The 21,779-nt window shown below is 54.4% G+C and overlaps 1 protein-coding gene and 1 long non-coding RNA gene across 8 annotated transcripts in view; one reads left to right on the forward strand and one right to left on the reverse strand.

The window, feature by feature from the left end:
- Nucleotides 1-21,779, reverse strand: part of LOC120104587 — a 119,904-nt gene that overhangs the window by 34,560 nt on the left and 63,565 nt on the right. For 6 of the 7 annotated variants that reach the window (XM_039115976.1, XM_039115973.1, XM_039115974.1 and 3 more), the window contains one exon: nucleotides 14,804-15,066. In XM_039115976.1, the coding sequence (XP_038971904.1) occupies nucleotides 14,804-15,066 (263 nt within the window). Of the gene's footprint in view, nucleotides 1-13,831; nucleotides 13,869-14,803; nucleotides 15,067-21,779 lie in introns of all 7 variants that reach the window. The other variant, XM_039115975.1, reaches the window with a different exon arrangement.
- LOC120104591 lies at nucleotides 19,774-20,448 on the forward strand. The gene is made up of 2 exons (XR_005506977.1): nucleotides 19,774-19,974; nucleotides 20,156-20,448. It is a non-coding gene; the product is annotated as an uncharacterized LOC120104591 (long non-coding RNA).

Here is a 21,779-nt window from a genome sequence, read left to right on the forward strand (position 1 = left end):
TTGATGTAAAACGCATCTTAGTTGATAATGGAAGCTCGGCAAATGTTTTGTACTTCGGTGCGTATTGTAAGATGGAGATGACCAAAGAACAGCTACGGAGGATGAACGCTCCGTTAGTGGGATTCACTGGGGATTCAGTCCCAGTAGAGGGCGAGATCGATCTTCTGGTCACAGCCGGGCTCGCCCCTCGAGAAAGTACCGTGGGCATGAGCTTTCTTGTAATACGCCTGCCCTCGGTCTACAACGCCATCCTCGGAAGGCCAGGACTCAACGCCCTCCGAGCGGTAGTCTCGACTCACCACCTGCTCATGCGATTCCCCACCAGCCAGGGAGTGGGCAAAGTTCGAGGAGACCAAATGGTGGCAAGGCGATGCTACCTGGCGACCCATGAGGCAAGGCGACCAGCCGAGGTGCCTGCCCCAGCAACCGACCAGCCCTCAACTGAGGTCGTGGAGGCACGGAGCGACCCACGGAAAGAGCGGGTAGAGCCTGGTGAGTTGCTGATCCAAGTTCCCTTACAAGAGAACTCTCCTGAGCTAACCGTGCAGATTGGCTCCGGCCTCAATGAGCACGAGAGGGGACGCCTCGTCAACTTTCTACGGGACAACATGGATGTCTTCACATGGTCGCCTGCAGATATGCCGGGGATAGATCCTGAGATCATGGTCCACCGGCTCCAAGTAAAGCCGACCAGCAAGCCCGTACGGCAGAAGAAGCGAAGTGCGGCCCCTGAACGACAGCAAGCGGCGGCCGAGGAGGTCAGCAAACTCCTTGAGGCTGGTTTCATCCGGAAGATAGCCTACCCGGAGTGGCTCGCCAATGTGGTCCTCGTCAAGAAAGCCAGCGGGAAGTGGCGTATGTGCGTCGACTACACCGACCTGAATAAAGCCTGCCCAAAGGACAGCTTCCCACTTCCCAGCATCGACCAGCTCGTGGACTCCACCTCAGGTCACGAGCTGCTGGCATTCATGGACGCCTTCTCCGGATATAACCAGATCTGCATGGCGCCAGAAGATGAGGAGAAGACAGCCTTTATCACCGATGGGGGAACTTACTGCTACAAGGTGATGCCATTCGGCTTAAAAAATGCCGGGGCAACTTATCAAAGGCTGGTCAGCCGGATCTTCAAGGATCAGATTGGCCGAAACATGGAGGTCTACGTGGATGACATGCTAGTGAAAAGCAAGGCGGCGCAAGACCATATAGCCGACCTCAATGAAGCATTCTCCACACTCCGAAAGTACCGGATGAAGCTCAATCCAGCCAAATGTGCATTCGGAGTCACCTCCGGCAAGTTCCTCGGCTTCATCATTACTCAACGAGGAATTGAGGCTAACCCAGAGAAGATTCGAGCCCTTCAAGAGATAACGCCTCCTAGGACGGTCAAGGAGGTACAACGGCTCACAGGCCGGGTCGCAGCCCTCGGGAGATTCATCTCCCGCTCGGCCGAGCGCTGCCTTCCTTTCTTCGCAGCCCTCAAGAAGCCGAAGCATTTTTTGTGGTCGGACGAGTGCCAACAATCTTTTGAGGAGCTCAAGCATCTACTGGCTTCCCCTCCCCTGCTCACAAAGCCTCAACAGGGTGAAATCCTCTACTTGTATCTAGCTGTCTCCCCTGTTGCAGTAAGCTCGGTCCTGGTCCGAGAGGAGGGCAAGCTCCAGAAGCCAGTATATTACACCAGTCGGGTCTTGAGGGATGCCGAGACCCGATACTCCAAGCTGGAGAAGACCGCCTATGCTTTGGTCATCTCGGCTCGGAGGCTCCGACCTTACTTCCAAGCCCACACAGTGGCTGTACTGACCGACCAGCCAGTTAAGCAGATCCTGCAGAGATCAGACCGTGCGGGCCGGATCACAAAGTGGGCTATTGAGCTCGGGGAATTCGACATCGAGTACCGACCCAGACCGGCGATCAAGGCACAAGCGCTCGCAGACTTTATAGTCGAGTGCACTATACCGGATGAGGTCGAGTCTGAACCCGAGCCAGCAGTGGAGCAGACCCCGAGTTTGACATGGACTCTGCATGTCGATGGCTCTTCAAACTCGGGGGGTAGCGGAGCAGGGCTCATTCTCACCAGCCCAGAGGGGGTGGTTGCCGAGCAAGCCTTGCGTCTCGAATTCCCTACTTCCAATAATATGGCGGAGTATGAAGCACTTGTCGCCGGGCTCAAGCTAGCTAAGGAGCTAGGAGTGAAGGACTTGAAGGCCTTCAGTGATTCTCAGCTCGTCGTCAACCAAATTATGGGGGACTTCGAAGCCAGAGACACGATCATGCGGAAGTATCTCCAGAAGGTACGGGATCTCGCCTCGACCTTGGACTCTTTTCACATCCAACATATTGCCAGGTCGGAGAACCTCAGGGCTGACCAGCTATCAAAACTGGCGTCCTCCCGCATGAGTGAGCTTCCCAAGGAAGCAGTACTGGAGTATCTCCAAAAGTCCAGTACAGATGAGCCCGAGCAGACCTTCTGCGCTGAGTTCGAGCCAAGCTGGATGGACGAACTCACCAGCTATTTACAAGATGAAGTCCTCCCCACTGACGAACAAGAGGCTCGCCGAGTCAAGCGCCTCGCCACCCGGTACATATTATACGAGGGGAAGCTCTATCGGAGATCCTTCACTTCTCCCCTCCTCAGATGCCTCCGCCCAACAGAGGCCGATTATATTCTGCGTGAAGTCCACGAAGGAATCTGTGGAAATCATCTGGGAGGGCGAGCGTTGGCCCACAAAATCTTGCGTCAAGGATACTACTGGCCGACGCTCCAGAAGGATGCCATGGACTTCGTCCAAAGATGTGACCGGTGCCAAAGGAACACCAATATTCAGCGCCGGCCCTCGGCTCCCCTGACTTCGATCAGTTCCCCTTGGCCTTTTGCTCAGTGGGGAATTGACATACTTGGGCCATTTCCACTGGCCACCGGGCAAAGGAAGTTCTTGGTCGTCTCCATCGACTATTTCACTAAGTGGGTGGAAGCCGAGCCCCTCGCCCGGTTCACCGAGCAGAAGATGCGGGATTTTGTCTGGAAGTCCATTATTTGCAGATTCGGGCTTCCCCGCATCCTTATCTCCGACAACGGTCGCCAGTTCGACAACGTCCACTTCAGAGAGTTCTGCTCCGAGCTTGGCATCGACCATCGCTTCACCTCGGTCGCACATCCCCAGACGAACAGAGAAACCGAGGTAACGAATCGTACCATTTTGCAGGGTCTCAAAGCCAGGCTCGATAAATCCAAAGGACAATGGGTCGAAGACCTATACAACGTCCTGTGGGCCTACCGGACTACGTTCCGCGTCCCAACCGGCGAAACTCCCTTCAACCTGACGTACGGGACGGAGGCCGTCATCCCATTGGAAATCGGGCTTCCCTCTCCAAGAGTCGAGCACCACGACGCCAGCTCAAACTCTTCGCAGCTCAGAAGCAACCTCGACCTGATCGAGGAAACAAGGGAGGCCGCCCGAGTCCGCATGGCGAGGTACCAGCAAAAGACAGCTCAGTACTACAACGCCAGGGTCAAAGTCAAATCCTTCAGACCAGGGGACCTTGTCCTCAGAAGAGCTGAAGCCTCCCGACCGACAGAGCAAGGGAAGTTGGCTCCGAATTGGGAAGGACCATACCGAGTCACGCGCATTCGCCGACCCGAAACTTATCAGCTAGAGTCCCTAGACGGGGCTCTCATTCCGCGGAGCTGGAGTTCTGAAAATCTCCGCGTGTATTATCAGTAGGACCCCAAAGAGGTCCATTATTCAATTATTGAATTTCATTCTATGGATTTCATTTTATAATAAACTTATGGTTTACGAACCTACTTTGAGCTCACCTATCCTCCTGGTTTATCTCATGATGTCAGGTTCCTCCACCCCCGACCACGGTTGGGATGCCCCGATATTGCGGGATGAGTACCTGTGTGGACTCCCTGAAGATGTTCGTGAGTCCGTGGTGCGCTCTCCAACGAGCTCGGCTCATTATCCTACCCTGACCACGGTCAGGATGCCCTGCCACAACGGGATGCCCCGATTCGTCGGGATGGCCCAAGACGTCGGGGTCCGGTCTTAAGTGACTAGACGAGCTCGGCTCGTTCTCCATCGGCTTCCACCGTCGAGCTCGGCTCGTGCTCCCTGACTATGAGTTGCGGTCCTCTCTGACTAGACGAGCTCGGCTCGTTCGCCTACCCTGACCACGGTCAGGATGCCTCGAGACGTCGGGATGCCCCGGTTACCGGGATGCCCTGAGACGTCAGGATGCCCCAATATATTGGGATGCCCTGCCACAACGGGGATGCCCCGATTCGTCGGGATGGCCCGAGACGTCGGGGTCCGGTCTTAAGTGACTAGACGAGCTCGGCTCGTTCTCCATCGGCTTCCACCGACGAGCTCGGCTCGTGCGTCCCCGGCCATGAGTTGCGGTCCTCTCTGACCAGACGAGCTCGGCTCGTTCGCCTATCCTGACCACGGTCAGGATGCCCCGAGACGTCGGGATGCCCCGGTTATCGGGATGCCCCGAGACGTCGGGATGCCCCGGCTAAAGGGATGCTCGAGACGTCGAGATGAGTTGCGGTCCTCTCTGACCAGACGAGCTCGGCTCGTTCTCCATCGGCTTCCACCGTCGAGCTCGGCTCGTGCTCCCCGACTATGAGTTGCGGTCCTCTCTGACCAGATGAGCTCGGCTCGTTCGCCTACCCTGACCACGGTCAGAATGCCTCGAGACGTCGGGATGCCCCGGTTACCGGGATGCCCTGAGACGTCAAGATGCCCCAATATATTGGGATGCCCTGCCACAACGGGATGCCCCGATTCGTCGGGATGGCCCGAGACGTCGGGGTCCGGTCTTAAGTGACTAGACGAGCTCGGCTCGTTCTCCATCGGCTTCCACCGACGAGCTCGGCTCGTGCGTCCCCAGCCATGAGTTGCGGTCCTCTCTGACCAGACGAGCTCGGCTCGTTCGCCTACCCTGACCACGGTCAGGATGCCCCGAGACGTCGGGATGCCCCGGTTATCGGGATGCCCCGAGACGTCGGGATGCCCCGGCTAAAGGGATGCTCGAGACGTCGAGATGAGTTGCGGTCCTCTCTGACCAGACGAGCTCGGCTCGTTCTCCATCGGCTTCCACCGTCGAGCTCGGCTCGTGCGTCCCCGGCTATGAGTTGCGGTCCTCTCTGACCAGACGAGCTCGGCTCGTTCGCCTACCCTGACCACGGCCCAAAGTGACCCTGGTCAGGATGCCCCGAGACGTCGGGATGCCCCGATACGTCGGGATGGCCCGAGACGTCGGGGTCCGGTCTTAGGTGACCAGACGAGCTCGGCTCGTTCTCCATCGGCTTCCACCGTCGAGCTCGGCTCGTGCGTCCCCGGCTATGAGTTGCGGTCCTCTCTGACCAGACGAGCTCGGCTCGTTCGCCTACCCTGACCACGGTCAGGATGCCCCGAGACGTCGGGACGCCCTGGTTACCGGGATGCCCCAACACGTTGGGATGTGGTCTTCGACCAAATGAGCTTGGCTCGTTCTCCACCGACTTCAACACGAGCTTGGCTTGCTCATTCTTGAATCTCTCTGCCGACATCTCCAAAGAGCGGAGTCCGAGCAGAGGAGCGTCTTCAGTCGCCTCGGCGCATCGACGCACATGGTACCAGGTACCCGTTTATCTAATGTCTTCACATTATTTCATTCTTGAATTTCTCTGCTGACGTCTCCAAAGAGCGGAGTCCGAGCAGAGGAGCGTCTTCAGTCGCCTCGGCGCATCGACGCACATGGTACCAGGTACCCGTTTATTTAATGTCTTCACATTATTTCATTCTTGAATTTCTCTGCTGACGTCTCCAAAGAGCGGAGTCCGAGCAGAGGAGCGTCTTCAGTCGCCTCGGCGCATCGACGCACATGGTACCAGGTACCCGTTTATTTAATGTCCTCACATTATTTCATTCTTGAATTTCTCTGCTGACGTCCCCAAAGAGCGGAGTCCGAGCAGAGGAGCGTCTTCAGTCGCCTCGGCGCATTGACGCATATGGTACAAGGTACCCGATTATGCTTTAACAATAATGTTTTTTGCGCTATCTATTGCCCTCGGATCTCTGCCGACGTCCCCAAAGAATGGACCTTGAGCAGAAGAGCATTTTCGATCGCCTCGGCGAAAGAGTGCTCACGGCACCAAACTATTAAACTGCTGAATCCTTGTCACGAGCTGACAAGTATTCAGCCCAATTGCTTGGAGAACACTCGGTCCGCCCCGATAACTCGAGGCTCGGACCCAAGATTCACTAAAATCTTCAAGTCCTAGAGACCGCCTTAGGGCTCGGTCGAATTTTGGACTAAGCTCGGAAAGACTTTTCGAGCTCAAATCCTTTGCGAAGTATCGCTATGCTAATGGTCGAAGGACCGAGCAGTAGAACTAGGCAAGCTGAACCCAAACCCTGTGGCGAGTAAGAAGTTGAGACTTTAAGAGCCCCTATCCTCGGAACCCAAAGCGGATCCGAGCAGAGAGACTTAGGCTACGATAGATGAATTTTTAGAAAAAATATTCATTTCAGAAAAGAGCCCGTAGGCTAAGTACAATGGTTCGGGCTCGGACCTTACAAGTATAGGGAGCCGTCCCGACTTAAACAAAAAGAAGCAAAAATTACACTAGGACTCGAGCTCAACTATTTCGGCTTCGGCCACACCAGGAGGGTAGGCTCGGCAGTCGGGGCTTCGATAGCCTCGGCAGCAGCAGGAGCAGCTTCGGGGACGGCTTCGGCCGCCGGAGGTTCTGCCTCCACCTCCGGAGTTTCTGCCTCCGCCTCCGGAGGTTCTGCCTCCACCTCCGCCTCCGGCCTCTCGACCCCTGCTCCCGGTTGGAGCAGGTTCACGTCAAAATCCGGGAGGAGCCACCGCAGTTGATTGCGGAAATCCCGGAAGCCCTGGATTAGCCCGTTTACGCCCTCCTCTGCTAGGAGGTCGCGAAACTCTTCCGATTCACGGAAGAGCCTCACCGCGTTTTGGGCATTCTCCCGAGCCTCGAGCTCCCGAGCCTCGTGATAGGAGGCTTTCCGCTCAAGGTCCCTGAGCTCCCGCTCGAGCTCTAGATGGCGGCCGCGGGCACTTTCTACCTCCTGCCCGCGGGCGGCCAGCGCCTGCTCGGCCTTGGCCAGGCGGCTTTCTGCGGCGCGCAGCTCGGACCGTGTCAAAGCATGCGCGCCCTTCTCCTCCTCGAGCTCTGCGGTTAGAGCTCGAACTCCCTCCTCCGATGCTCCAACTTTTTCTTGGAGCACCTGACGATCGGCCTCGGCGGCCTGGTACTTCGCCTCGGCGGCTAGGTACTTCGCCTGAGCCTCGTCATAGCTGTGCTGGCACCTCCGGGCCCGCTCCCGGTATTCTTGGATCAGGTGCATCAGCATCTCCGTCTCGTGCAAATGCTGCGAAAGAGACGAAAAGAGATAAGACACCGCTAGTAAAGAATCTACGCAGATCACATAAATAGGAAATTTGACTTACCCGGATGGCGTTACAGCGGGTAGCGTCCATGAAAACATTATAGCTCATGGACCGCATCATGGCCTGGTCGGCCGGGAGCAGCGCGAGCCGAAATACCTCGCGCGCTACTCGAGGGTTTTCGAGGGCTGAATCACCCTCGAACACCGACCAGGTGGGTGCGAAGGGCACCCGTTCTTCCGAGCTCAATGGGCCCGGGAGGCCAGCGTCATCTGGCCTAGGTGGAGCCGACCCCGGGGCTCCTTGACTGCTCCCCGGCTGGGAGCCAAGGGGTTGGGGTCGGGCAAGCGGCCGATCCACCCGCCGCACAACAATCGCGGGGCGTGCAAGCACGGCACCCGCGGGACTTCTCCCCTGGTCGGCGACTGGAGCGTCCCGCCGACCAGGACTCTGCGCCAAGGGCGCCGGGCATGGGGGCACCGCCGAGGCTGCCCTGGAGCCCGAGCCCCCGGAACCCGCGCCCTCCCTTCGATCAGCTTCGGGGCGCGCGGGCTGAGAAGGGCCCGCCTCGGGATGCGCAGGGCGGGAAGGACCCGCCTCGGTCACCACCGCTGCCGAGGGAGTCAAGGCTGCCGAGGTCTTTTGCTTCTTCCTCGGCTCAGTGGGCTCCCCCGAGAGCTCGGCTGCCCTCTTTTGGAAGCGGGCGTAGAGGACTTCGCTTTTTGTCACCATTTTTGCGATGTCTGCAAAGATGAACAAAATTAGAACATTAGAACAATAAGGAAATAAAAAATCGCTGTAACTATCCTTACCCTGAGGACGTGCCGAGCTCAGCCCCACGTTCACCAAAGCGTCCTCGCTAATGAGGCCGTTCAGCAAAATCCCGTCCCCGAGGCTGCGGATGGCGTCGAGGATCCCCTCCTCACGTGGAGTAAGCTGGGGGGGCTTGTTGATGGACTTAAGCTGGGCCGGCCTCCACCTGGGGTCAAACCCCCAGGACCGTTCAGAGCCCAGGAAGAAGAATTTCTCCTTCCAGCCATGAATGGACGAGGGGGCACCATGGAAGACTGGTCGACCCGCCCGGAGGGCGATGTAGAGCCACTCTCCGTCTCCCGGACTCGACTTAAAAATGAAGAGTCGCCGGAAGACGTTAACAGAGGTAGGGATCCCCTGCAGTAAACACAGTGACAGGAAGCCCATCACTGTCCTCCAAGCGTTCGGAGTGAGTTGCGCCGGAACCAACTGGCATACCGCCAGCAACTCATTCACGAAACTATGGAGAGGGAATCGGAGGCCGGCCCAGAGTGACTCCGAGTGCACTCCGATCCGGCCTACCGGAGGATCGGTTACCCGATCCCTTCGCCTGGCAGGTTCCAAACGGAACCCGCGAAGAGGGAAGAACCACTCTTCGGCCATCTCTACCTCCAGAACACTCATGGTGGATACAACCTCGCTAGGAATAGAACCTATTGTAGAAGAAGAAAGGGATTAAAAAAGAAGAAAAAAGGACAACCTGGGGAAGATGCCGGAAAAAAGGGGCTTCGGTCTCAGGAAGACGAAGAACAAAAGCTAGAAGCAGGAAGCAATAGAAAGAGGACGGAAGGCCGGGGGAGGGTTTAAATAGACCTCCCCAACGGCCCGGATCAACAGAAAATGCTGTATCCTGTTGAGGTGGCGACACGTGTCGGTCTGAGAGACAGAACGACGCATTTATTTAAGGCTAACACTTCGAACACAGAAGCGCCCCATCGGATCGTGCGGAAAGGCGTCCGCAATCGAAGATCGTGCGGCCCCATCATGAGCCCACGACGCGAGGACGCTTCGCAAAAAGCGTCCCAATAATGAGGCTTTTTCGGGAAACAAGAGACGCCGCCTATTAAAGGCACCTCGAAGCTTCCGATAATTCAAAGCGCGCAATAAATTATTAATTTTTTGGAAACCGAAATGACCCAACAAGGCTACTTCCCGCGCTCCAGCTGGTAGCCAACTGGAACTCGAAAGTCGGGGGGTAGTGTTGGGGGAAAAACCCCAAGTTATACTGTTGCGGAGGCGCACGGCCAAAGGGCGCTAGCCGGGAAAGCGCTCGGCCAGAAGGCGCCGACCCGAAGGCTGCTCGGCTAGAAAGTGCCGACCAGGAAGGCGCTCGGCCAAAGAAGCACCGACCAGAGAGCACCAATAAAAGGCGCCCAACAAAATGCCCAAGTATGGCTGCTCGACTAGAAAGAGCCGACCAGAGGACGCCGACCAGAGACAACGCCAAATAGAGGCGCTCGATTAGGAGGTACCCGCTCAAAAGACGCCGACCAAGGATACTTGAAAGAAACCCCGCCACAAGGCGCCCCATTGGGCGATCAGCTCGGCTCGGCATCTCCGCCGAGCCGGTGCCTTAAACATTTAATTCTCCAAGCCCAAGGGATTTGACAACTCCACTACAACTTGCCGCCTGCCGCCATCTTTGAGCCATCAAAGCTTGAGATCTCCGCAGGCGTTCGGCACGACTCGTCATTAATGCATGAGACCCCTTCAAGTCTCCGATGCACCCAGTCATTTAATGAACACGGCTCAAGACGATCTCCGGATCGCTGAACCATTAGAGCGTATGGCTCTTCCTGACCGCCGGTTCATTCAGCAATTAATGCACTTACCATCCACGAACCCCAGGCCCACTACGGCCGGCGGTTCAACAACTCCAACAGGTCCGATCGACCGTGACAGCTCCCTGACCCCGGTCTGATCCGGCCTTATCTTCCACTACGCCATTAATGGGCCAAATCGTGCCCAATTATTATGAAAAGGGACAAACTCCCCTGTCACCTCCCAGGTAACCAAAACCCCACTATAAAAGGGGAACCTGGGAGGAAAGATAGGGGGGAGGAACGCTTGAAGTAAATAGCACAGACACCATTGATAACATCAAAGCTTTCCATCTTTACTTCATCTTAACAAAAATATTCTGTGCATACACTCTCTCTCTCCTCCCGCTCTCTCCACATACTTGCCCCCTCTGACTTAAGCATCGGAGGGCCGGCGCCGGGGAGCCCGGCCACCGGTTTTTTCTGCAGGTCCGGCGCCCCGCCAGTGGAGGACGCGGCCGGCCGGCGCACCGCCGTCCGCCCCCTGTAGCAGCGGAGCTCCTCCTTCCCCGGCTTCGCGGCGGCCCCCGGGTCCAATTTCCAGCAATAGACTGCATCATGGCCCGGTCGGCCGGGAGCTGCGCGAGCCGAAATACTTCGCGCGCTACTCGAGGGCTCTCGAGGGCTCTCGAGAACTGAATCGCCCTCGAACACCGACCAGGTGGGCGCAAAGGGCACCCGTTCCTCCGAGCTTGATGGACCCGGAAGGCCAGCATCGGCTGGCCTAGGTAGAACCGACCCCGAGGCTCCCTGACTGCTCCCCGGCTCGGAGCTAGGGGGCTGGGGTCGGACGAGCGGCCGATCTGACCGCCGCACAACTATGGCGGGGCGTGCAAGCACGGGACCCGCGGAACTCCTCCCCTGGTCGGCGACTGAAGCGTCCCGCCGACCAGGACTTTGCATGAGCGCCGGGCATGGGGGCACCACCGAGGCTGCCCTGGAGCCCGAGCCCCCGGAATCCGCGCCCTCCCTCTGACCAGCTTCGGGGCGCGCGGGCTGAGAAGGACCCGCCCCGGAGTAAGCGGGGCGAGAAGGGCCCGCCTCGGGATGCACGGGGCGGGAAGGACCCGCCTCGGCCACTGCTGCCGCCGAGGGAGTCGAGGTCGCCGAGACCTTTTGCTTCTTCCTCGGCTCGGTAGGCTCGCCCGAGAGCTCGGCTGCCCTCTTCTGGAAGCGGGCGTAGAGGACTTCGCTTTTCGTCACCATCTTTGCGATGTCTGCAAAGATGAACAAAATTAGAACATTAGAACAACAAGGAAATAAAAAGCTGTTTAACTATCCTTACCCTGAGGACGTGCCGAGCTCAGGCCCACGTTCACCAGAGCGTCCTCGCTAATGAGGCCGTTCAGCAAAATCCCGTCCCCAAGGCTGCAGATGGTATCGAGGGTCTCCTGCTCACGCGGAGAAAGCTGGGGAGGCCCGTTGATGGACTTAAGCTGGGCTGGCCCCCACCTGGGGTCAAACCCCCAGGACCGTTCAGAGCCAAGGAAGAAGAACTTCTCCTTCCAGCCATGAATGGACGAGGGGGCACCATGAAAAAGTGGCCGACCCGCCCGAAGGGCGATGTAAAGCCACTCCCCGTCTCCCGGATTCGACTTAAAAATAAAAAGTCGTCGGAAAACGTTAACAGAGGTCGGAATCCCCTGCAGTAAACACAGTGACAGGAAGCCCATCACTGTCCTCCAGGCATTCGGAGTGAGCTGCGCCGGAACCAACCGGCATACGGTTAGCAGCTCATTCACGAAGCTGTGAAGAGGAAATCGGAGGCCGGCCCAGAGTGACTCCAGGTGCACTCCAATCCGGCCTACCGGAGGATCGATTACCCGATCCCTTCGCCTGGCGGGTTCCAAACGGAACCCCTGAAGAGGGAAAAACCACTCTTCGGTCATTTCGACCTCCAGGGTGCTCATGGTGGATACGACTTCACTGGGGAGAGAACCCATTGTAGAGAAAGAAAGGGATCAAAAAAGAAAAAAAGGACAACCTGAGGAAGATGCCGGAGAAAAGGAACTTCGGTCTGAGGAAGACTAGAAGAAAGAAAAGCTGGAAGCAGGAAGCAATAGAAAGAGGACAGAAGGCCGGGGGAGAGTTTAAATAGACCTCCCCAACGGCCCGGATCAGCGAGAGACGCTGTATCCTGTTTGGATGGCGACGCGTGTCGGTCTAAAAGACAGAACGACGCATTTAATTAGGGCCAGCGCTTCGAACGCCGAAGCGCCCCATCGGATCGTGCGGAAAGGCGTCCGCAATCGAAGATCGTGCGGCCCCATCATGAGCCCACGATGCGAGGACGCTTCGCAAAAAGTGTCCCAATAATGAGACTTTTCGAGAAACAAGAGACGCCGCCTATTAAAGGCACCTCGAAGCTTCCGATAATTCAAAATGCGCAGTAAATTAAAATTTTTGGAAACCGAAATGACCCAACCAAAGCTACTTCCCGCGCTCCAGCTGGTAGCCAACTGGAACTCGGAAGTCGGGGGTAGTGTTGGGGGAAAAACCCTAAGTCATACCGCCACGGAGGCGCTCGACTAAAGAGCGCCGACCGGAAAGTCGCTCGGCCAAAGGGCACCGACCAGAAGGCGCTCGACTAAGGAGCGCCGACCAGAGAGAGCGCCAAGAAGAGGCGCCCAACCAAAATAACCAAGTAAAGCTGCTCGGCTAGAAGAGCCGACCAGAGGACGCCGACCAGAGAAGCGCTCGAACTAGAAAGCGCCGACCAGAGACAGCGCCAAATAGAGGCGCTCGGCTAGAAGGTGCTCGCCCAAAGGGCGCCGACCCCGCCACAGGGCGCCCTATTGGGCGACCAGCTCGGCTCGGCACCCCTGCCGAGCCGACGCCTCAACCAAATGTTCAACCTGCTGCCATCTCCAAGCCATCAAGGCATAAGATCTTCGCGGGTATTCGGCACGACATGTCATTAATGCACGAGACCTCCTCAAGTCTCCGATGCACTCAGTCATTTAATGAACACGGCTCAAGACGATCTCCGGATCGCTGAACCATCAGAGCGTATGGCTCTTTCTGACCGCCGGTTCATTCAGTAATAAATGCACTTACCATCCACGAACCCCAGGCCCACTGCGGCTGACGGTTCAACCACTCCAACGGGTCCGATCGACCGTGACAACTCCCTGGTTCCGGTCTGATTCGGTCCCGTTCTCCACTAGCCATTAATGGGCCAAATCGTGCCCAATTATGACGGAAAGGGACAAATTCCCCGTCACCTCCCAGGTAACACAAAATCCCACTATAAAAGGAAACCTGGGGGAAAAGAGAAGGGGGGCGGAAGGACCGGAAAACCCCGAAAGAGGGACCGAAAAAGAGGAGAGAAGATAGAAGTAAACAGCACAGACACCATTGATGACATCAATCTCCTTCACCTTATCTACATATTGACACTGTCTTCTCCACATACTCTCTCCCCCGCTCTCTCCACATATCTGCCCCCTCTGACTTAAGCATCGGAGGGCCGGCGCCGGGGAGCCCGGCCACCGGTTTTCTTGCAGGACCTGCGGCCCCCAGGAGGACACCACCCCGCCGGCGCACCGTCGACCACCGCTTCTGAGGCGGAGCTCCACCCCTTCCGGAGGACGTCAGCAGCCGGCGCGCGGTCGCCCACCGTCCCTGCGGCGGAGCCCCTCCTTCCCCGGCTTCGCGGCGGCCCCCGGGTCCAATTTCCAGCAACAGTCACACAAATTAGTTCAGAGGAAAAAAAAAAAAAACTAGATTGGCCATTTGATATTAAAAGCATAGGCATAGATTAATTTTTTAAAATAAAATACTAGGAAAGCACTTACCTTTAACAGCATTCAATAAAATCTTGTTGGAAAGATTCTACAGGAAGGAAAAAATGAAACACCTGTGTCAATCACCATTTTCAATCATTTTACCTTCACATTCAGAAAGTAATATTTGTTTTGAAAAAAAAAAAGTCTGGATCACACACACTAACATGAGATGGACAAATAAACACACCAAATAAACAATTGAATTATAGAAGGGAACGAAGCATAGTAAACCAAATAGCCCTTCATTTCTTTTCAGAGGAAGAAGAAGAAGAAGATCGTTTTTTTCTTAAGACTATATACTACTACTAATATCAGAAACCATGTCAAGGAAACCATCTTCAAAATGTAAAATGGGACCTCACAGGATTTAGACATTATGAGGAAATATAAATGATGATGGAGTGAACTTTATCAGAAGTACTCGATCCTCATTTTCAATTTCCATTCAACAAACCTATGATATCAAGAAGAGTGAAACAAATAAAATTAGCATATTAATGAAAACTACAAATAGTTTTCACTCGAAATGAAAAAAGGGAAACAATCTGGAAACAACACATAGACAAAAAAAACTCTCCAAATAGAGGCAAAAATATAAATTCTTCATTTTAATTAAGCTCCAAATCATAGAAAACCATTGCCAAATACTGACAAAAATATAAATTTTTACATAGACAATGCTAAGAAAAAAAAATCTAGAAACAACACAAACAATTGCCAAATTCGACCAAAAAAGAAAAAAGTTCAGTTTTTGACAAGCTCCACATTACAAATTATAACACAATACAGAGCAAACATCCGAACTTTTGACCAAATTGAGCATTGCTACCAAACTGACCCCCCCCCCCCCCCCCCACACACACACACACACAAAAAAAAAAAACAATTCTGAGAAAATCCATATGAATAAAAGTTCAAATTTTGACGAGCTCCACATTGCAAAATATATCAGCACTAAGCCAAAAAAAACAAACTTTTTACCAGATTGAGCACGGATGCGAGGCCCCAGCTACAAGTCCCGTAATCACACTTCTCCGGCGGCCACCAATCCAGCGTAGCGCAAACGAAGTCATCGTCAGTGACCGCAATGGCAGTTGTCCCATCGACGACGGCGGTCCCCTTGCTGGCCCCAGCAGGCGGAGAAGCCCCAACAGCGTCCACTGCGACGAAGCTGGAGAGCCATAGAAATGCCCAGAAGCAGAAGCCCAGGAGCCGCAGAAGAGCTCCACCCATCTCCCAGAGGCCTCCAGGTGGGGGCCAGCCCAGCTTAAGTCCATCAACAGGCCTCCCCAGCTTTCTCCGCGTGAGCAAGAGACCCTCGATACCCTCCGCAGCCTTGGGGACGGGATTTTGCTGAACGGCCTCATTAGCGAGGACGCTCTGGTGAACGTGGGCCTGAGCTCGGCACATCCTCATGGTAAGGATAGTTAAACAGCTTTTTATTTCCTTGTTGTTCTAATGTTCTAATTTTGTTCATCTTTGCAGACATCGCAAAGATGGTGACGAAAAGCGAAGTCCTCTACGCCCGCTTCCAGAAGAGGGCAGCCGAGCTCTCGGGCGAGCCTACCGAGCCGAGGAAGAAGCAAAAGGTCTCGGCGACCTCGACTCCCTCGGCGGCAGCAGTGGCCGAGGCGGGTCCTTCCCGCCCCGCGCATCCCGAGGCGGGCCCTTCTCGCCCCGCTTACTCCGGGGCGGGTCCTTCTCAGCCCGCGCGCCCCAAAGCTGGTCAGAGGGAGGGCGCGGATTCCGGGGGCTCGGGCTCCAGGGCAGCCTCGGTGGTGCCCCCATGCCCGGCGCCCGTGCAAAGTCCTGGTCGGCGGGACGCTTCAGTCGCCGACCAGGGGAGGAGTTCCGCGGGTCCCGTGCTTGCACGCCCCGCCATAGTTGTGCGGCGGTCAGATCGGCCGCTCGTCCGACCCCAGCCCCCTAGCTCCGAGCCGGGGAGCAGTCAGGGAGCCTCGGGGTCGGTTCTACCTAGGCCAGCCGATGCTGGCCTTCCGGGTCCATCATGCTCGGAGGAACGGGTGCCCTTTGCGCCCACCTGGTCGGTGTTCGAGGGCGATTCAGCCCTCGAGAGCCCTCGAGTAGCGCGCGAAGTATTTCGGCTCGCGCTGCTCCCGGCCGACCGGGCCATGATGCAGTCCATGAGCTATAATGCTTTCATGGACTTCACCCGCTGCAACGCCGTCCGGATAAGTAAAATTTTCCTCCTGTGTAATTTGTATAGATTTTTTTTCCTAGTGGCGCCTTATGTTTTTCTTTTCGTCTCTTTTACAGCATTTGCACGAGACGAAAATGCTGACGCACCTAGTCCAAGAATACCGGGAGAAGGCCCGGAGGTGCCAGCGCGGGTTTGACGAGGCCCAGGCGAGATACTTAGCCGCCGAGGCGAAGTACCAAGCCACCGAGGCCGAGCGTCAGGTGCTCCAGAAAAAAGTTGGAGCATCCGAGGAGGGAGTCCGAGCTCTTACCGCAGAGCTCGAGGAAGAGAAGGGCGCGCACGCGTTGGCGAGGTCCGAGCTGCGCGCCACAGAAAGTCGCCTGGCGAAGGCCGAGCAGGCGCTGGCCTCCCGCGGGCAGGAGGTGGAGAGTGCCCGCGCTCGCCACTTAGAGCTCGAGCGGGGGCTAAGGGACCTCGAGCGGAAGGCCACCTATCATGAGGCCCGGGAGCTCGAGACTCGAGAGCAGGCCCAGAACGCGGTGAGGCTCTTCCGCGAGTCGGAGGAGTTTCGCGACCTCCTAGAAGAGGAGGGCGTGAATGGGCTGATCCAAGGCTTCCGGGATTTCCGCAACCAACTGCGGCGGCTCCTCCCGGATTTTGACGTGAACCTGCTCCAACCGGGAGCAGGGGTCGAGAGGCCGGCTGCGGAGGCAGAAACTCCGGGGACCGAGGCGGCCGTAGCCGTCCCCGAAGTGACCGAGGTCGCCTCCGAGGCTACTCCTATCGCTGCCGAGGCCACCGAAGAGGTCCCGGCTGCTGAGCCAACCACTCCTGGCACCGCCGAAGCCGAAGTGGTCGAGCTCGAATCTTAGTGTAATTTTTGCTTTGTTTGGTTTAAGTCGGGATGGCCCCCCATACTTGTAAGGGCCAAACCCGAATTTTTGTACTTTGCCTACGGGCCTTTTGAAATGAATATACTTTTTTGAAAACTTGTCTATTGTAGTCCAAGTTTCTCTGCTCGGGTCCGTTTTAGGTTCCGAGGATATGGGCTCTAGGGCCTCAGCTTTTTCCCACCACAGGGTTTTAGGTTTGGCTTGCCGAGCTCCGCTGCTCGGTCCTTCGACCACCGGCATAACGCTTATGCTAAGAGGAATTTGGGCTCGGAGAGTCTTTCCGAGCTTAGTCCAGGATTCGACCGAGCCCTAAGGCGGTCTCTAGGACTTAAAATTTTAGCGAAGTTAGTGAACTTTGGGTCCGAGCCTCGAGTTATCGGGGCGGACCGAATTTTTTCCCAACAATTGGGTTGAATACTTGTCAGCTCGTGACAAGGATTCACCATAGTATAATAGTTTAGTGTCGTGAGCATTCTTTCGCCGAGGCGATTGAAAATGCTCTTCTGCTCGGAGTCCATTCTTTGAGGACGTCAGCAGAGATCCGAGGACAATAGATAACGTAAAAACATTAATGTAGAAGCACAAATGGGTACCTTGTACCGTGTGCGTCCATGCGCCGAGGCGACTGAAGACGCTCCTCTGCTCGGAGTCCGTTTCTCGAGGACGTCGGCAGAGAGAAATCCAAGAATGAAATAATGTAAAGACATTAAGTAAATGGGTACCTGGTACCAAGTACGTCCCTGCGCCGAGGCGACTGAAGACGCTCCTCTGCTCGGAGTCCGTTTCTCGAGGACGTTGGCAGAGAGAAATCCAAGAATGAAATAATGTAAAGACATTAAGTAAATGGGTACCTGGTACCAAGTGCGTCCCTGCGCCGAGACGACTGAAGACGCTCCTCTGCTCGGAGTCCGTTCCTCGAGGACGTTGGCAGAGAGAAATCCAAGAATGAAATAATGTAAAGACATTAAGTAAATGGGTACCTGGTACCAAGTGCGTCCCTGCGCCGAGGCGACTGAAGACGCTCCTCTGCTCGGAGTCCGTTCCTCGAGGACGTTGGCAGAGAGAAATCCAAGAATGAAATAATGTAAAGACATTAAGTAAATGGGTACCTGGTACCAAGTGCGTCCCTGCGCCGAGGCGACTGAAGACGCTCCTCTGCTCGGAGTCCGTTCCTCGAGGACGTTGGCAGAGAGAAATCCAAGAATGAAATAATGTAAAGACATTAAGTAAATGGGTACCTGGTACCAAGTGCGTCCCTGCGCCGAGGCGACTGAAGACGCTCCTCTGCTCGGAGTCCGTTCCTCGAGGACGTTGGCAGAGAGAAATCCAAGAATGAAATAATGTAAAGACATTAAGTAAATGGGTACCTGGTACCAAGTGCGTCCCTGCGCCGAGGCGACTGAAGACGCTCCTCTGCTCGGAGTCCGTTCCTCGAGGACGTTGGCAGAGAGAAATCCAAGAATGAAATAATGTAAAGACATTAAGTAAATGGGTACCTGGTACCAAGTGCGTCCCTGCGCCGAGGCGACTGAAGACGCTCCTCTGCTCGGAGTCCGTTCCTCGAGGACGTCGGCAGAGAGAAATCCAAGAATGAAATAATGTAAAGACATTAAGTAAATGGGTGCCTGGTACCAAGTGCGTCCCTGCGCCGAGGCGACTGAAGACGCTCCTCTGCTCGGAGTCCCTTCCTCTAGCGCCAACTGTTGCTGGAAATTGGACCCGGGGGCCGCCGCGAAGCCGGGGAAGGAGGGGCTCCGCCGCAAGGACGGTGGGCAACCGCGCGCCGGCTGCTGACGTCCTCCGAAAGGGGTGGAGCTCCGCCTCAGAAGCGGTGGTCGACGGTGCGCCGGCGGGGTGGTGTCCTCCTGGGGGGCGCAGGTCCTGCAAGAAAATCGGTGGCCGGGCTCCCCGGCGCCGGCCCTCCGATGCTTAAATCAGAGGGGGCAGATATGTGGAGAGAGCGGGGGAGAGAGTATGTGGAGAAGACAGTGTCAATATGTGGATAAGGTGAAGGAGATTGATGTCATCAATGGTGTCTGTGCTGTTTACTTCTATCTTCTCTCCTCTTTTTCGGTCCCTCTTTCGGGGTTTTCCGGTCCTTCCGTCCCCCTTCTCATTCCCCCCAGGTTCCCTTTTATAGTGGGATTTTGTGTTACCTGGAAGGTGACGGGGAATTTGTCCCTTTCCGTCATAATTGGGCACGATTTGGCCCATTAATGGCGTAGTGGAGAACGGGACCGAATCAGACCGGAACCAGGGAGTTGTCACGGTCGATCGGACCCGTTGGAGTGGTTGAACCGTCAGCCGTAGTGGGCCTGGAGTTCGTGGATGGTAAGTGCATTTATTACTGAATGAACCGGCGGTCAGGAAGAGCCATACGCTCTAATGGTTCAGTGATCCGGAGATCGTCTTGAGCCGCGTTCATTAAATGACTGAGTGCATCGGAGACTTGAGGAGGCCTCGTGCATTAATGACATGTCGTGCCGAATACCCGCGAAGATCTTATGCCTTGATGGCTTGGAGATGGCGGCAGGTTGAACATTTGGTTGAGGCGTGGGCTCGGCAGGGGTGCCGAGCCGAGCTGGTCGCCCAATAGGGCGCCCTGTGGCGGGGTCGGCGCCCTTTGGGCGAGCACCTTCTAGCCGAGCGCCTCTATTTGGCGCTGTCTCTGGTCGGCGCTTTCTAGTTCGAGCGCTTCTCTGGTCGGCGTCCTCTGGTCGGCTCTTCTAGCCGAGTAGCTTTACTTGGTTATTTTGGTTGGGCGCCTCTTCTTGGCGCTCTCTCTGGTCGGCGCTCCTTAGTCGAGCGCCTTCTGGTCGGTGCCCTTTGGCCGAGCGCCTTTCCGGTCGGCGCTCTTTAGTCGAGCGCCTCCGTGGCGGTATGACTTGGGGTTTTTCCCCCAACAGTGACCTTTCAGAATTTTCTCCATTGAAACTCCGCATTGGGGGCTCCTTGCAAGATAAGGTCATATATGGCGTGGATCCTCAACAGCCATGTACTCCTTTTGTTAAGAAAAAATCTGAGATGTTTGGTTTTTCTCAAGGCTGCCTACCCATGCATAGATGGGATGAACTCAATGGTTTCTTCAAAAAAGCCGGGTACTTTGATTATTTAAACTTCCTATAAATGCCTCATGGACTAGTTTTTCCCTTGATCCCACTAGAAAAATTCTGTTAGGATAGTATGCTTTCATAATGAATGCTTTCGTGGTAGGCGTATCCTGCATTTCTCATTGCTCTCTTCATAAATTCTGTCTAATCCGATGCATTCTTGCTTCAGAGCTGTAATCATTTTTGGGCTGAATGCCCTTAATGGAAGGGTTCATTTGCCGGGTGGTTCTTTAGGAGGACCCTGGAACTCCACCAACGCTGCATCTTTTATTCACTACGCTGTCAATAAGGGTTACACTATCCATGGTTGGGAGCTTGGTAAGAGTCATGTCCCATTTAGATTCCTCACTTCATAAAGATTTTGCTCAATAGAGATAGTACTGAAGTTAGAATAAACAATGACAAAAGATTAACAAACAGCTGATCTAATTCAATGGGATGTTAAAAATCTTTTATATTTAATTTACATCGATTTCTGTTAAGATAAGGATGCGTATGAATTTTTGCTTCTAACTAATATCATCCGGATGCACAACCAAAACCGGTTTCAGCCTGGGGAAGAGATGGTGATCTCCAAGCTATGGATCACTGCCGCGTGTCGTCTCCGAGACGAGGGATGAGAAGGAATCTTTTTTGGTCCCTGTATCCGTTTATGCGATATAAGTATTTCAGTTGGATGCTTGCCCACGCTGGGCCCTTTCTTGACCCCTTAGAAAAAGAAATGGGACCCACCCACAAGTTTTACCTATTTTTGACTATTTTTTATATCCACCACTAATGCTAGGAATGAGAGCTTAGTACTAAAGTAGGGTGACATTTCGGCTAAGATCCATGGGCTCATCTCATAGGCAAATATATATATATATATATATAGACTAATGGAACAGCAGATTGAGTGGCTTCATATGTGATCAACTATTTTAAAAATATTTTGCGGATGAAAGAGATCTATCTAGTGCACTCCAAAATTTATTATTTTTTAATTTTTTTACTGTATAATATATCCATACACCATAATATATATATATATATATATTATTGTAATAAGTTTAGTAATAGAGGAGGGAGGGACATTTTAGTAATAGGATTAGGCATCCGGCCCCGCATTTAATCGACGCTCACGCGTTTTGAACCTGAGCCACTTCGGTGAAATCTTAGCCCCATTCCAACTGTGCTATCATCTTAGGGCTCGTTTGGTTCGCGGGAAGTATTTTTCCTCCTAGGAATATAATTCCTGGAAATCAGATTCCTAGGAAGAGGATACCTAGGAAAGTACTTTTGGCATGTTTGGTTAACCATGGGAAAGTGACAAATTTCCAAAGTGCTTATGTTTGGTTGACCATCCACTTTCTTAGGAAAGTTATGTATAATTCCTATTATGCCCTTAATAAAAAATAGGTTTTTAATGCCTCTTTAATGCTTCTTTAATTCTGAAGGGTCTTTTTGGAAAAAAATAAAAAAGGAGTGATTCCCACCTCATGGGAAAGTAACTTTCCCATGTTTCTCATGGGAAAGACTTTTCCATGAAATGTGGGAATCATATTCCCATGGGAATACAACTTTTCTATCTCTCTCCTTTGAAAATAGGTTCTTTTTGGAAAAAAATAAAAAAGGAGTGATTCCCACCTCATGGGAAAGTAACTTTCCCATGTTTCTCATGGGAAAGACTTTCCTATGAAATGTGGGAATCATATTCCTATGGGAATACAATTTTCCTATCTCTCTCCTTTGAAAACTCCAACCAAATAAGAGGCATTTCATTACTTTTCCGTTGACCACACTTTCCCCCCTCC

This window comes from Phoenix dactylifera, unplaced genomic scaffold (genome assembly GCF_009389715.1).
Source record: "Phoenix dactylifera cultivar Barhee BC4 unplaced genomic scaffold, palm_55x_up_171113_PBpolish2nd_filt_p 000046F, whole genome shotgun sequence".
Taxonomy (NCBI): domain Eukaryota; kingdom Viridiplantae; phylum Streptophyta; class Magnoliopsida; order Arecales; family Arecaceae; genus Phoenix; species Phoenix dactylifera.